Source organism: Pseudorca crassidens, chromosome 5 (assembly GCF_039906515.1).
Source record: "Pseudorca crassidens isolate mPseCra1 chromosome 5, mPseCra1.hap1, whole genome shotgun sequence".
Classification (NCBI taxonomy): domain Eukaryota; kingdom Metazoa; phylum Chordata; class Mammalia; order Artiodactyla; family Delphinidae; genus Pseudorca; species Pseudorca crassidens.
Genome location: NC_090300.1, coordinates 108,588,504 through 108,600,604, shown reverse-complemented (window position 1 = coordinate 108,600,604; position 12,101 = coordinate 108,588,504). Strand labels below are relative to the sequence as shown.

General features: G+C 38.0%; 1 protein-coding gene across 1 annotated transcript in view; it reads left to right on the top strand.

The window, feature by feature from the left end:
• Positions 1 to 5,646, top strand: part of CSNK2A2IP (casein kinase 2 subunit alpha' interacting protein) — a 66,541-nt gene extending 60,895 nt beyond the window's left edge. Inside the window, 3 exon segments of the mRNA XM_067737169.1 lie at positions 3,361 to 3,688; positions 3,691 to 4,117; positions 4,119 to 5,646. Of these exon segments, the coding sequence (XP_067593270.1) occupies positions 3,361 to 3,688; positions 3,691 to 4,117; positions 4,119 to 5,511 (2,148 nt within the window). The 3' untranslated portion in view covers positions 5,512 to 5,646.
• The last annotated feature ends 6,455 nt before the right edge of the window (positions 5,647 to 12,101 follow it).

Below are 12,101 nucleotides of genomic sequence, written 5' to 3'. Positions count from 1 at the left end.
GGGGCGAGCCTGCGGCAGCAGAGGCCAGCTTGACGTTGCACCAGCCTGAGGCGTGCCATGCGTTCTCCCGGGGAAGTTGTCCCTGGATCACGGGTCCCTGGCAGTGGCGGGCTGCACAGGCTCCTGGGAGGGGAGGTGTGGAGAGTGACCTGTGTTCATACACAGGCTTCTTGGTGGCAGCAGCAGCAGACTTAGCATCTTATGCCCGTCTCTGGGGTCTGCACTGATAGCCGCGGCTCGCGCCCGTCTCTGGAGCTCCTTTAAGCAGCGCTCTTAAACCCTTCTCCTCGCGCTCCAGGAAACAAAGAGGGAAGAAAAAGTCTCTTGCCTGTTCGGCAGCTGCAGACCTTTTCCCCGGATTCCCTCCCGGCTAGCCGTGGCGCACTAACCCCTTCAGGCTGTGTTCACGCCGCCAGTCCTCTCCCTGCGCTCCAACTGAAGCCCGAGCCTCAGCTCCCAGCCCCCGCCCGCCCTGGTGGGGGAGCAGACAAGCCTCTCGGGCTGGTGAGTGCTGGTTGGCACTGATCCTCTGTGCGGGAATCTCTCCACTTTGCCCTCCGCACCCCTGTTGCTGTGCTCTCCTCCGCGACTCCGAAGCTTCCCCCTTCCGCCACGCCCATCTTCGCCAGTGAAAGGGCTTCCTAGTGTGTGGAAACCTTTCCTCCTTCACAGCTCCCTCCCACTGGTGCAGGTCCCGTCCCTATTCTTTTGTCTCTGTTTTTTCTTTTTCTTTAGCCCTGTGCAGGTACGTGGGGATTTTCTTGCCTTTTGGGAGGTCTGAGGTCTTCTGCCAGTGTTCAGTAGGTGTTCTGTAGGAGTTGTTCCACATGTAGATGTATTTCTGATGTATTTTTGGGGAGGAAGGTGATCTTCACGTCTTACTCTTCTGCCATCTTGAAGCCTTTTTATGTTCTTTTAAGAAATCTTTCCTTACATCAAGATCATGGAGTTACTCTATTATTAGTATCTAGAAGTTTGTTAGAGTGCCACACATATATAGTAGGATGTGCCATTCCCCCTCCTTTTAAAGTATTGGATGTCAAAACACACCACACAAAGCCAGCAAGTAACTTCAGTCGTTATTATTCATGCCGGCAGAAGCAAAATGAAGAAAATCTTTGGGTGAGGAGTAACTATGTCTCACCAGCAAGAGTTTGCTTTGGATGTGTGACAGAGGAGAGGGAAGAGAGTGAGTGAGGTTATGGGGGAAAGATATGTAGAGGTTAATATAATAATACATTAGTTTACCTGAGATATGCCTATGGTATAAACTGAAATAGTGGAATTGGATAGAAGAAAGATGAATTAAAGTATGAAAGAGATAAAACCAACAGGTCCTGGTTTCTAAATCATTTTAGAAAGTGAAGCTGTCCAGGGTGTTTTCAAAGATTTTGAATTAGATGACTAGGTTTTAAGAACCGAGAGAGAAGATATACAAAAAGATGATTTCTTTATAAGGAGAAATAACTTACTGATTTTTATGTTTTGTGCCTGAATTGTTTTGGGGAATTTTGGATGGAGAAGTCTGATGATTAATTGGAAATAGAATTTCAAAGCTAAAGAGAAAACCAGGACTAGATACAAAAAAATTAGGAAGTCATTGGTGTGTAAATAATATTGTTGATACTTGGAGAATTCCACTAAGAATGACTCAACACTTGAAAACAAGTGAATTAAGATACTAATAAGTTATATTTTTAAATAAATGTAAATAAGATTAAATATGTGGAAAGACACCTTAACATAAGGGAAAAAATTCTAGCAGTAGTAGAATTGATAGTAAATAAGTGGATAAGTTGGCATATATGAGGAATAAAGTTGTCCATCAGAAATTGGATTAGTAAGTTACTGAAGCATAGAAATAACCATGAAACCAAATTCTGATAGCTCTCATTCTTCAAGGGCCTTAAAGTCAGTGTTCTAATTGGCTAATCCCTGCATCAGTTGGAATTACTCTTGGGTTTTTTGTCATATAGTGTGTTTTAGCCTTAAAACCTGAAGAACAGACCCTTGACCATGAAAAATGCACTGAAATAGTGTCATGTTAAACCATGTGTTGCTTTTTTTTTTTTTTTTGTGGTACGCGGGCCTCTCACTGTTGTGGCTTTTCCCGTTGCGGAGCACAGGCTCTGGACGCACAGGCTCAGCGGCCATGGCTCACAGGCCCAGCTGCTCTGCGGCATATGGGATCTTCCCGGACTGGGGCACGAACCCGTGTCCCCTGCATCGGCAGGTGGACTCTCAACCACTGTGTCACCAGGGAAACCCATGTGCTGCTTTTTAAGAAGCACCATAGCTCTGTTTCCTGAGTAGTAAATGCTTGTATTGCTTTTGACCAGATAGAAGGTTCTGTTTTTTATAAACTTTCTATAGTTCATTTTTAAATCCTAAATGTAACTAATGTGATTCCTTAGGAATAAAGTGAAAATAGGACAGAACTGGTGATGTAAGTCTGAGAACTACTCTGAGGTGAGAAAAGAAAAGAATTCAGTGAAGATCTATAGAGAAATAAGAGAATGAATGAGAGAATCAGAGTAGAGAGAAATAATGGACATGAATGAAGAACATTGTTTGAAAAGGTAGTGATCAACAGTTTCAAAAGCTGCAATAGTGACAAATAAGACTAAGACTGAAAGTATGCAATAGACATTCAACTAGAATTATGGTCTTTTGGAAGTAAGCTAAAAGGTGGTAATGATGGGTAATTGAATCTAAATTGAAAACTAACATATCAGAACTTCCATTTCACTTTCTTTAAGATTCTCTTATTTCATGCAATAAACTTATCACAGACTTTTTTTTTTTTTTTACACTAAAGCAATCATTGAAAGAGTACCGAAAATAGCTATTACCTTTTATTGAGCATCTCTTATATCTTGGGCACTGTTACACATTTTAGATATATTATTTAGTCTTTAGCCCAATAAATTAAACATTATGTTTACCTATTTTACAGATGGGCAATTGAGAATTTAGAAAGTTTAATTCAAAAGTTACACACACAGTAGTTCTCTAGTCACTACAAATTGTTTGAGAAAATTAATATCCCTATCAGGATCTCTTCTGAACCTTCTTCACTCTTTTGTTAACAGGCATTATTTCCTCAAGAGGAAAAAACTCTAAAGAGAAGACAGAGAAGAATCTCAACTGGTGACATTTTTTTCAACCTCATTTACACCTCAGTTTTGAAACGCTCTATAATATTTAGGAATTAACAAAAAGATTACATGATAGATGATATAAACTACCTAAGTTTTTTATTTAAAAGTATTTGTTGTCCATGGAATCCAGCTAAAAGACTCTATCAGTTACTAAAACATCCCTGCAAGACAACTGCTTTCAGAAAGACCTCTAGACTAGCACAAGTTGGTGCCACTAGCATACTATGATCAACAGTTTGTGCCATTAGAACGCTCTTACCAACTGGCCACAAGCAGCTCATTAACACCTCAACACACAGATGAAAAACAAAAGCAACCCAATAACCAATCTGTGGTCAGAGTAGAATCCCATAGTAATAACCCTGCAGTGCATCCCCTAAACTCTAACCAGAAGGTACAGAGATGCTCAATATTGCCCTCTGCCAAGTGTCAGGACACAATTTCACGGGACCTCTATAACAGGGTTCTGAAATCACCATTATCTCACTCCAAATATCAGGCCACACCTTCACTACACCTCCACCAGAGAACTCCCTGTGGCCTAATAAGAGAGGCTTGAGCTCACCGTTGTCCCACGCCAAACCTCAGATCACATCTTCACTTGACCTCACCAAGACATCATTGCCAGAGCCCAATCAGACAGCCTGGAGCTCACAATTACCCTTTCCCAATCCTCAGAATACATCTTCCCTAGACCTTTGCTGGATATCACCTTCACCGAAGTCTAATCGAAGGGTCTCAAGTTCATCATTATATGCCCTCTAACATCAAGAAACTCCTTCCCCAGACTACCTATGGACATTGTCATCTTTGGGACCTAATCAAAGAGCCTTTAGCTCAGCGTTACCCGAGTCTAAGCCTCAGAAAGCGTCTTCATTGGATAGCCTTTGACACTCTTTGTTAGAGCGCAATCAAAGATGTTTGACCTCACCATCATTCAACTCTACACCTCAAACACGACTTGGTTCAGACATCACCTTCTTTGGAGCCCAGTCAGATGACTCTGAGCTCATCGTTACCTGATTCCAGACCTCAGACAACACCTGTATTGAGCTCTAACTCCAGTGTTCTGAGATTAACGTTGTCCAACTCAAAAGAAAGGAAATCACCTTTACCACATTCTATGCATCAGTCAAAGAGTTTGCCATTGTTCCAGCCCAAAACACTTGATCGTAACTTCAGGACCCTGGGTTCACCAGTGTGTCACTCAAAATTTCAGAACACCACTTCACTAAGTGACAAACACAAGGCCACAGATCTTCCCTCACCCCATCCCAAACCAAATATCTCAGGTCCATCATTATTAAGCTCCAAACACTGCATCAGGAACATAGCTGCTTTAACATTGGGCTCCAGGCTCCAGAGTAAAAGCAGTTTTGGTCTTTATGAAAAGACAGAACCAAATAAGGAAATTCAATGGACTTTAGGTTATATTCATCCCTGCATTATCAAAGGTGGAACGGTCCCTGATGATGTTGTAAATAAAATTGTCAATTCTCTCTCCAAGACCAGAATCCAGAGGGATCTCTGTAGGCAGATTCTCTTTCGAAGGATGAGGGGAAGGGCAAATCCTCATCCTGGACCCCGCCTTTCATCAAGTTATATGGTTTGTTTAGCTTGTGCCTCCTGCATAAAATCTCAGTGTAACCATCTTACAGGAAGGAAAGACCCTCGTGCTGCAACACTATTTGTCAGCCCAGCACCTGAGGCCACTCCTGAGGGAGAAATAGAGGTGAAACTAGTTTTTATCCTCTCCCTACCAGAGACTTCTTTTTCATTCCCTGTGAAAGAAAATCAGCCTGATGAAGTCCCTGAAGAACACTTTGGAGGAATTGGGAAGATATCAAAATTTTTCCCTACATCTGAACCTGATATCACCAAGGAGGCTAATGTGAAGAAAACATGGCTGACAGTAGCCCCTGAAAACCAAGCTATAAGCCAACAGCCCCAGGCTATAGACTGGCTGCTCTATGTTAAGGAAAGTAGTAACCCTCAGTCGCAGTTCCTACTCCCCTCATCTTCTTCCTCATCGTCCTCTTCTTCCTCTTCCTCTTCCACTACACCCCCTTTACCTCCTCATCCTCTGAAAGAGTCTACCACATCTACCGTCTCAGGCTGTGTGTCCACTAAGGTACTTAGTTACCACCGGCTGCCTCCAGGGGTCTCCTGGCTTGAGTTTATATGTAGTAAAAATCACCAGCCACTTCCTGGAAAACCATGTCCAAGCCAATCACCATCTCCCCAAACAAGGCCTATGAGGAATAGCACCACAGTAAAAAGGAGAAAGGGGCCAAAGATACTGTTCAAAATGTTCCAGACAAAGGTTCAAAATGAGAGAAATCTTGATTAAATTAACTTTTTTGTTTCTTTGAAGGCAATTGACCTCTTAGTTCTTTGACATTAGAGATTGATTTCCTATCGTGCTCATTAAAATTCTTAGTATTAACTAAGCGTGCCTCTATAATTCAGCTGATGAAGCAGCTAGTTGAGGGGAACTATTACTCTTAAATCTATTTTCTACTTAAATAATAGACTATGATCTCCTAGAAGCCAAATTGAATCCTATGTTTTTAACCAAATGCCTGGCTTACAGTAACCACTATAAAATAATTGTTAAGTGAATTAATAATAATTGGCCATAGACCAGAAACACCTCATTTGTCTTGCCCTGAACAGTATCTAACTCATTGTTATTCTCCTTCCTCATAAGATATAATAATGACAGAATCCTTAAACCAGTGTATGCTAATCCGTTTCCCTACCTCTAAAGAAAATTCACATCATGTTCAACAGGTAAGAATATATATAGAAAGGAATCTTTTCAGTTATGTGTTCCTAGGGAAAATTCTTCTATGCTAAGATCCCACACTCCAAAATGCAATGATTTACTCAACCTTAGTTAGCAAATCTCAGGAAAGAATAACTAACTGATGCAGACAATCCTACCTTATGCTGACTGTGCCAACATTTAAATTACGGGCTCTAAAGTCACTTGTTCATCACTTCTACCTATACAACATAAACGGATTAATAAAAATGTTTAAAAATGTTTTTGTTTCACTGGGTCCACTAGTAGTGGGAAAAGGAGGGAATTGTCTTACCTATTACCTTAAGTGATTATCTCTAACCCCAAGGGCTAGAATTAGCTTCTCTTGCATGCACTGATGGCTCACACTTCTGCCTCTCCGCTCCACATCTTTCTGAACACCAGCTTGCATATGGGGCTTTTCCAGTGGAACATTGCACAGGCACCTCAAACTCAATATGGTCAAAACAGAATTTATCATCTTTACATTTACAACTTGCATCTTTACATTATAGTCCTTTGCCCTCTGTGTTCCCTATTTCAGTGGATGTACCACCATCTGTCATGGAGTTTGACTGTTTTTCTCATTGCCTGCCCCTCTCCAGGCCCATGTGTTCCATGGCCTTATTGTCTCCAGAATCCAGCTTTTTCCTTCAACCCCACTGCCACTATTCTAGTTGTGGTCACAGCATTTGTCAGCTAGATTACTCCTAAACATGTATTTTAACTTTTGAATGCATTTCTGAGACAAAATTTAATAAGGCCATTTCACTGTTTATAACACTTTTATCATTGCCCACTGTTTTCTGGGAAGAGTCTAAATTCCTTTTATGATTGAAACATGATAATTTTTCAAAATTATTTTCCAAAATTTTTCAGAAATCTTTTCAAAAAAGATTTCTTATTCTTCTCCAGTTTCAGCCACATTAATTTCTTTACAGTGTGACGCAATCATCCTACACTTCTAAAACAACAATTCTGCTGTCCAGAAAGATCCATCCTTCTATACATTTTTGCTCTACAGGGCTCTATTTTGTCTTAACATCTTCTGGGAAGCCTTTTCCTGATCGACTTACAAAGAAAGAGTTTAGCTGGCCTTCTTATTACCATGAAACTCTGTTTTTACTCTTTATACTGCTTTTAACCATATTATAAAGCAATTATTTCTTGTCTGTCTTCACTCACTAGACTGAAAACTTCTTATTCACCATTTTATTTCTAGTTTTTATCTAGTCCTTGAAATAGAGTATATTTCCTGAAATATGTATTGATATTGAATTAATGCTACTGAAGCTCTTCATCTGTTTAAAATTCTCTGAAATAAGTAATGCTTCATCTGTTTGCTTCTTTCCCATATTAGTATTGAATTGCTTTTTGTACTTTTTGTCTTGGTGAGAACATGCATAAAAATGTTACTGATGACAGTAGTCATCCTTGTCTTATATCTTATGTTAAAAGTGTTCCTTTCTAGTATTTCAGTATTTAATGTGATGTAGGCTTATGCATAGCTGATCAGTGATGATGAAGAAGAACTTAGGTGTGTCATAATGTGTTCAAGGCTTTCTCTAACCTCTTTAGAAAACCCTTGACGTGTGCTTAATTCACCCTGAATATCTCTGTTGATGACACACATCATCTGTATAATTACTTCTTTAATATGTTTTCTACTAGACTAAACTTCATAAGGGGAGGTCTTGTGTCTGACTTGTTTACCACTAACTTCTCAGGACCTAGTGATACCTGGCACATACTAAGTATTCAATAAATATTTATTGAATAAAATTAAACCAAGGAGTTCAACTGATTTTTATTTGTTGTTGTAATTTACATGTTTAATTTTCCATTGTTTAGCTTATTTTCTAAACTTTATGCCTCATTTTAAAATTTTTCTTTATTTATTGGACTACGATTTAATTATTTTTAACTTCTCCATTGTACTGGCAGTTATTTATTTTGTTCTTAATTAGAACAGGTCTACTTCCAGAAAAAAATTTTTAAGAATTCGTTAACCATTATTTCCTAGTTTTTAAATTTGGAAATAAAATCGCATGAAACTTAATGGGAAAAATACACAGCAATGGCAAATATCCGACTCACTCTTCCAGCTTCTATTGATATACCAAGAGATTTCAAAATAGGGAACAATATGTGTTGTGCCAGAAAGGTCAAGAAATTTCTGTCAGATCTTATACAGGTGAGAGCAGATTTCAGAAGGGCAGAAGGACTCAAAATTTACTGTATTTAAATAAAGAGATCAACTGAAAAGTAATAAAAAAAGATTTAATTGTGTCTCATTAGTGCCTTTTCCCTTAAATGGAAAGGCCTGGACATGAAAACAGGCTACATAGGAATTGGGAAGTAGAAAGTAGATTCTCTAAATTGTCACATTTTTATCAAAGCAATTGATATAAAATGGTATGACATATCTGGATGATAATTTGATAATAATATCAAAACCTTAATAATATACATAATCATTTTCCTTAGGATCATCTTCATTGGAATTTATTTTAAAGAAATTGTCATGACTATGTAGAATCATATAAACAAGTAGGCATTGTGTTTCTTTATAATAGTGAGGGACTGGAAAAAATCTTGTTCATTAACAGAAAAGTGTTTAAATACACCATGATCCATACATGTGATGCTTTTCCTAGTGAAAAAAAAAATGTTATTTCTAACATTGCACCTACATTTATGTTAGGAATAGAAATACTTTCTTTAGGAAAATATCTTGAGAACCCTTGAGCATGGCTAGTGATCCTGAGCATGTTGAAAGAAGAAAGTGAAACAAAGAGGAGATAGATAAACTAATGCATTTAAGTTTCAAAAAGGAACTGTTCGATCAGAGACAGTGAAGAGAGAGAATTTATCATTTATGATTTAAGTGAAAACATACTCAGATTATAAGACATCACATGCAGTTTATATATGATTCCACCTTGAAAAACATTGAAATTTTGCATATATGTATCTGTGTGTACTTGTGTAAAATCTCTTTCATATGTATGAGAAAGATGGAGTGACTGGAAGTAAACACCAAAATGTTGAATAAATGTGGTTATTATGGGACAATAATTATAATGAAGTGTTTAGGAAATGGGTAGATTTTTTTCATTTTCTTTTCTATATTTTCCAAATCTTCAATGAATATGAATTCCTTTTATAATCAAATGTTATGAAAATGAAAAAATGAAACATGTCATCTCGTCTATTTTAGATAAAATATGTAGCATACAATTTTGCTGTTCTAATCCTTTCTACTTATTGGTATCATTTGTGGCTTTGCTAATAATACATATAGAAAATACATATTTCTATGAGATATCTTCAAAAGAAATGCATTTCTATTGTTTTAAAGTCTTAAAATATTTTTTAAAAATTTCACATTCTCTACTTCAGTATTCATTGCCAGACTTATACCATTCTTTTATTTATTCATGCTTTTATTTTTATTATGAATTATTTTAACCCATAGGGAATAATAGTCGGGCTTCCCTGGTGGCGCAGTGGTTGAGTCCGCCTGCCGATGCAGGGGACACGGGTTCATGCCCTGGTCCGGGAAGATCCCACATGCCGCAGAGCGGCTGGGCCCGTGAGCCATGGCCGCTGAGCCTGCGCGTCCAGAGCCTGTGCTCAGCAACGGGAGAGGCCACAACAGTGAGAGGCCCGCGTACCGCAAAAAAAAAAAAAAAAAAAAAAAAAAGTCAATATATTTATGAAAGTCTTTTCACTACTACCCAGCTTTATCTAATCTTATTCTTTGGTTACATTTACTTCATGTGTTAAAGAAATAAAACATTATTGATACAAGTGCTAACACTTGTGTATATAATCATCCAGGATCCCGATCCTATCCTGCATTCTCTAGAAGTAAACACTGTCAAGGATTTGCTGTAGGTCATATTTATCTATTTTTTTTAAGAAATTTACTAAATATTTACGGAGCCATAGAAATCAATCCTTTTTGGATGTTTTAAAGTTTTGTACATATTTTATTATAATGTATTTTAACATTTTAAAATGTGTGTTTTGTTTGTTTGTTTGTTTGCGGTACACGGGCCTCTCACTGCTGTGGCCTCTCCCGCTGTGGAGCACAGGCTCTGGACGTGCAGGCTCAGCGGCCATGGCTCACGGGCCCAGCCGCTCTGCAGCATGTGGGATCTTCCCGGACCGGGGCACGAACCCGTGTCCCCTGCATTGGCAGGCGGACTCTCAACCACTACGCCACCAGGGAAGCCCTAAAATGTGTGTTTTTTGATCTGGAGTATGTTTCTGAAATTTATCCTTGTTATAAGATACAGATTTTCATTTCCATTTATATACATATATATATACACATGTATATATGTGTATATTGTCTATATACACATACACACATATACATACATGTATATTATATAACTGCATAGTGTGGAGTTATTACAGTTTTTGGTTAGTTTACATTTTTATCATTGCATACAGTGTTGCACTGACGTTCTTTAAAAACTTTTTTTTTTATTGAGGTATAATTGACCTACAACATTATATCAGTTTCAGGTGTAGAGCATAATGATTTGATATTTAGCTATACTGCAAAATGATAACCACAGTAAGTCTAGTTAACTCCATCCTCATACATAGTTACAAATTTTTGGTGTGAGTGTGTGATGAGAACTTTTAAGACCTAGTCTCTTAGCAACTTTCAAATATGAAATACAGTATTGTTAACTATAGTCACCATACACATTCTTTTTCATGTCCTATTTTGCGTCTGTGTGGGAAGTTCTCTAGAGTCATGCTGTGTAACATTTTATCCATGGGTTAGCAGCATCCGTATCACCTAGGATCTTGTTAGAAAGATCACCTCATCTCAAATATACTGAATCATAATTTGAACTTTATAAGATCCTTAGGTAAGTTTTATGCACTTTAAGCATTTGAGAAACTTTGTGTTAGAGTACATAACCTAGAGTAGAATTGATGATTGCAACAGTGCTGTCCAATAAGAATATAACATGTCATAAATAATTTAAAAATTTCTTGTAGCCATATTAGAAAGCAAAAAGAAACAGGTAAAATTATTTTAATAATATATTTTAATACCATATATCTAAAAGTTTCCCATTTCATAATGTAATTAAGACTTGTTCTCAACCAGGGTTGAATTTGCTCCTAGGGGATATGTGGCAATGTCTGCAGACATTTTTTTTTTTTTTTTTTTGGCTGCTTTGGGTCTTCGTTGCTACTTGCAGGCTTTCTCTGGTTGCAGCAAGCGGGGGCTACTCTTCATTGCAGTGCGCGGGCTTCTCATTGTGGTGACTTCCCTTGTTGCAGAGCACAGGGTCTAGGCACACAGCCTTCAGTAGTTGTGGCACGTGGGCTCAGTAGTTGTGGCTTGCAGACTCTAGAGCGCAGGCTCAGCCTATGCGGTGCATGGGCTTAGTTGCTCTGCGGCATGTGGGATTTTCCCAGACCAGGGTTCAAATCCGTGTCCCCTACACTGACAGATGGATTCTTAACCACTGCACATTCAGGGAAGTCCTGCAGACATTTTTGATTGTCATCACTGGAAAGATGTTTTAGATGTTCTAGATCATGATTAGGTAGAGGCCAGGGAAGCTGCTAAATATACAATGCAAAGAATAGCCTCCAACGAAGAATTATCCAGTCTAAAATGCTAATAGTGTTAAGTTTGAGAAACTTTAAATTAATATACCAAATATTAGTGATATATATATATTTATATATATGTATATATGTTATATATATATATATATATATATATATATATATATTTGCTCTTCAAAATCTGTTGACTTTAACACTTAGAGCACATTACAATTCAGACTAGCCACATTTCAACAACTCAGTAGCCCCAATGAGGAGTATAGGATTATATCATGAAAGTATTTTAAAATTTGTTGGATATTGCCAAATTACTACTCAAAGTATTTATACCAATATACATGCACACAAATAATGTATGAAGCTCCTACTGCATTGTAGCCCCATCAGCATTAAATAATTTTCAGACTTTTTGATTTCTGGCTTACACTAATAATATGGTTCATACAAATAAAATGATCTCCTTTTACTATGCTTTAAATTTTTACCTCTCTTATTGCTAGTTACCTTAAACATCTTTCCATGTT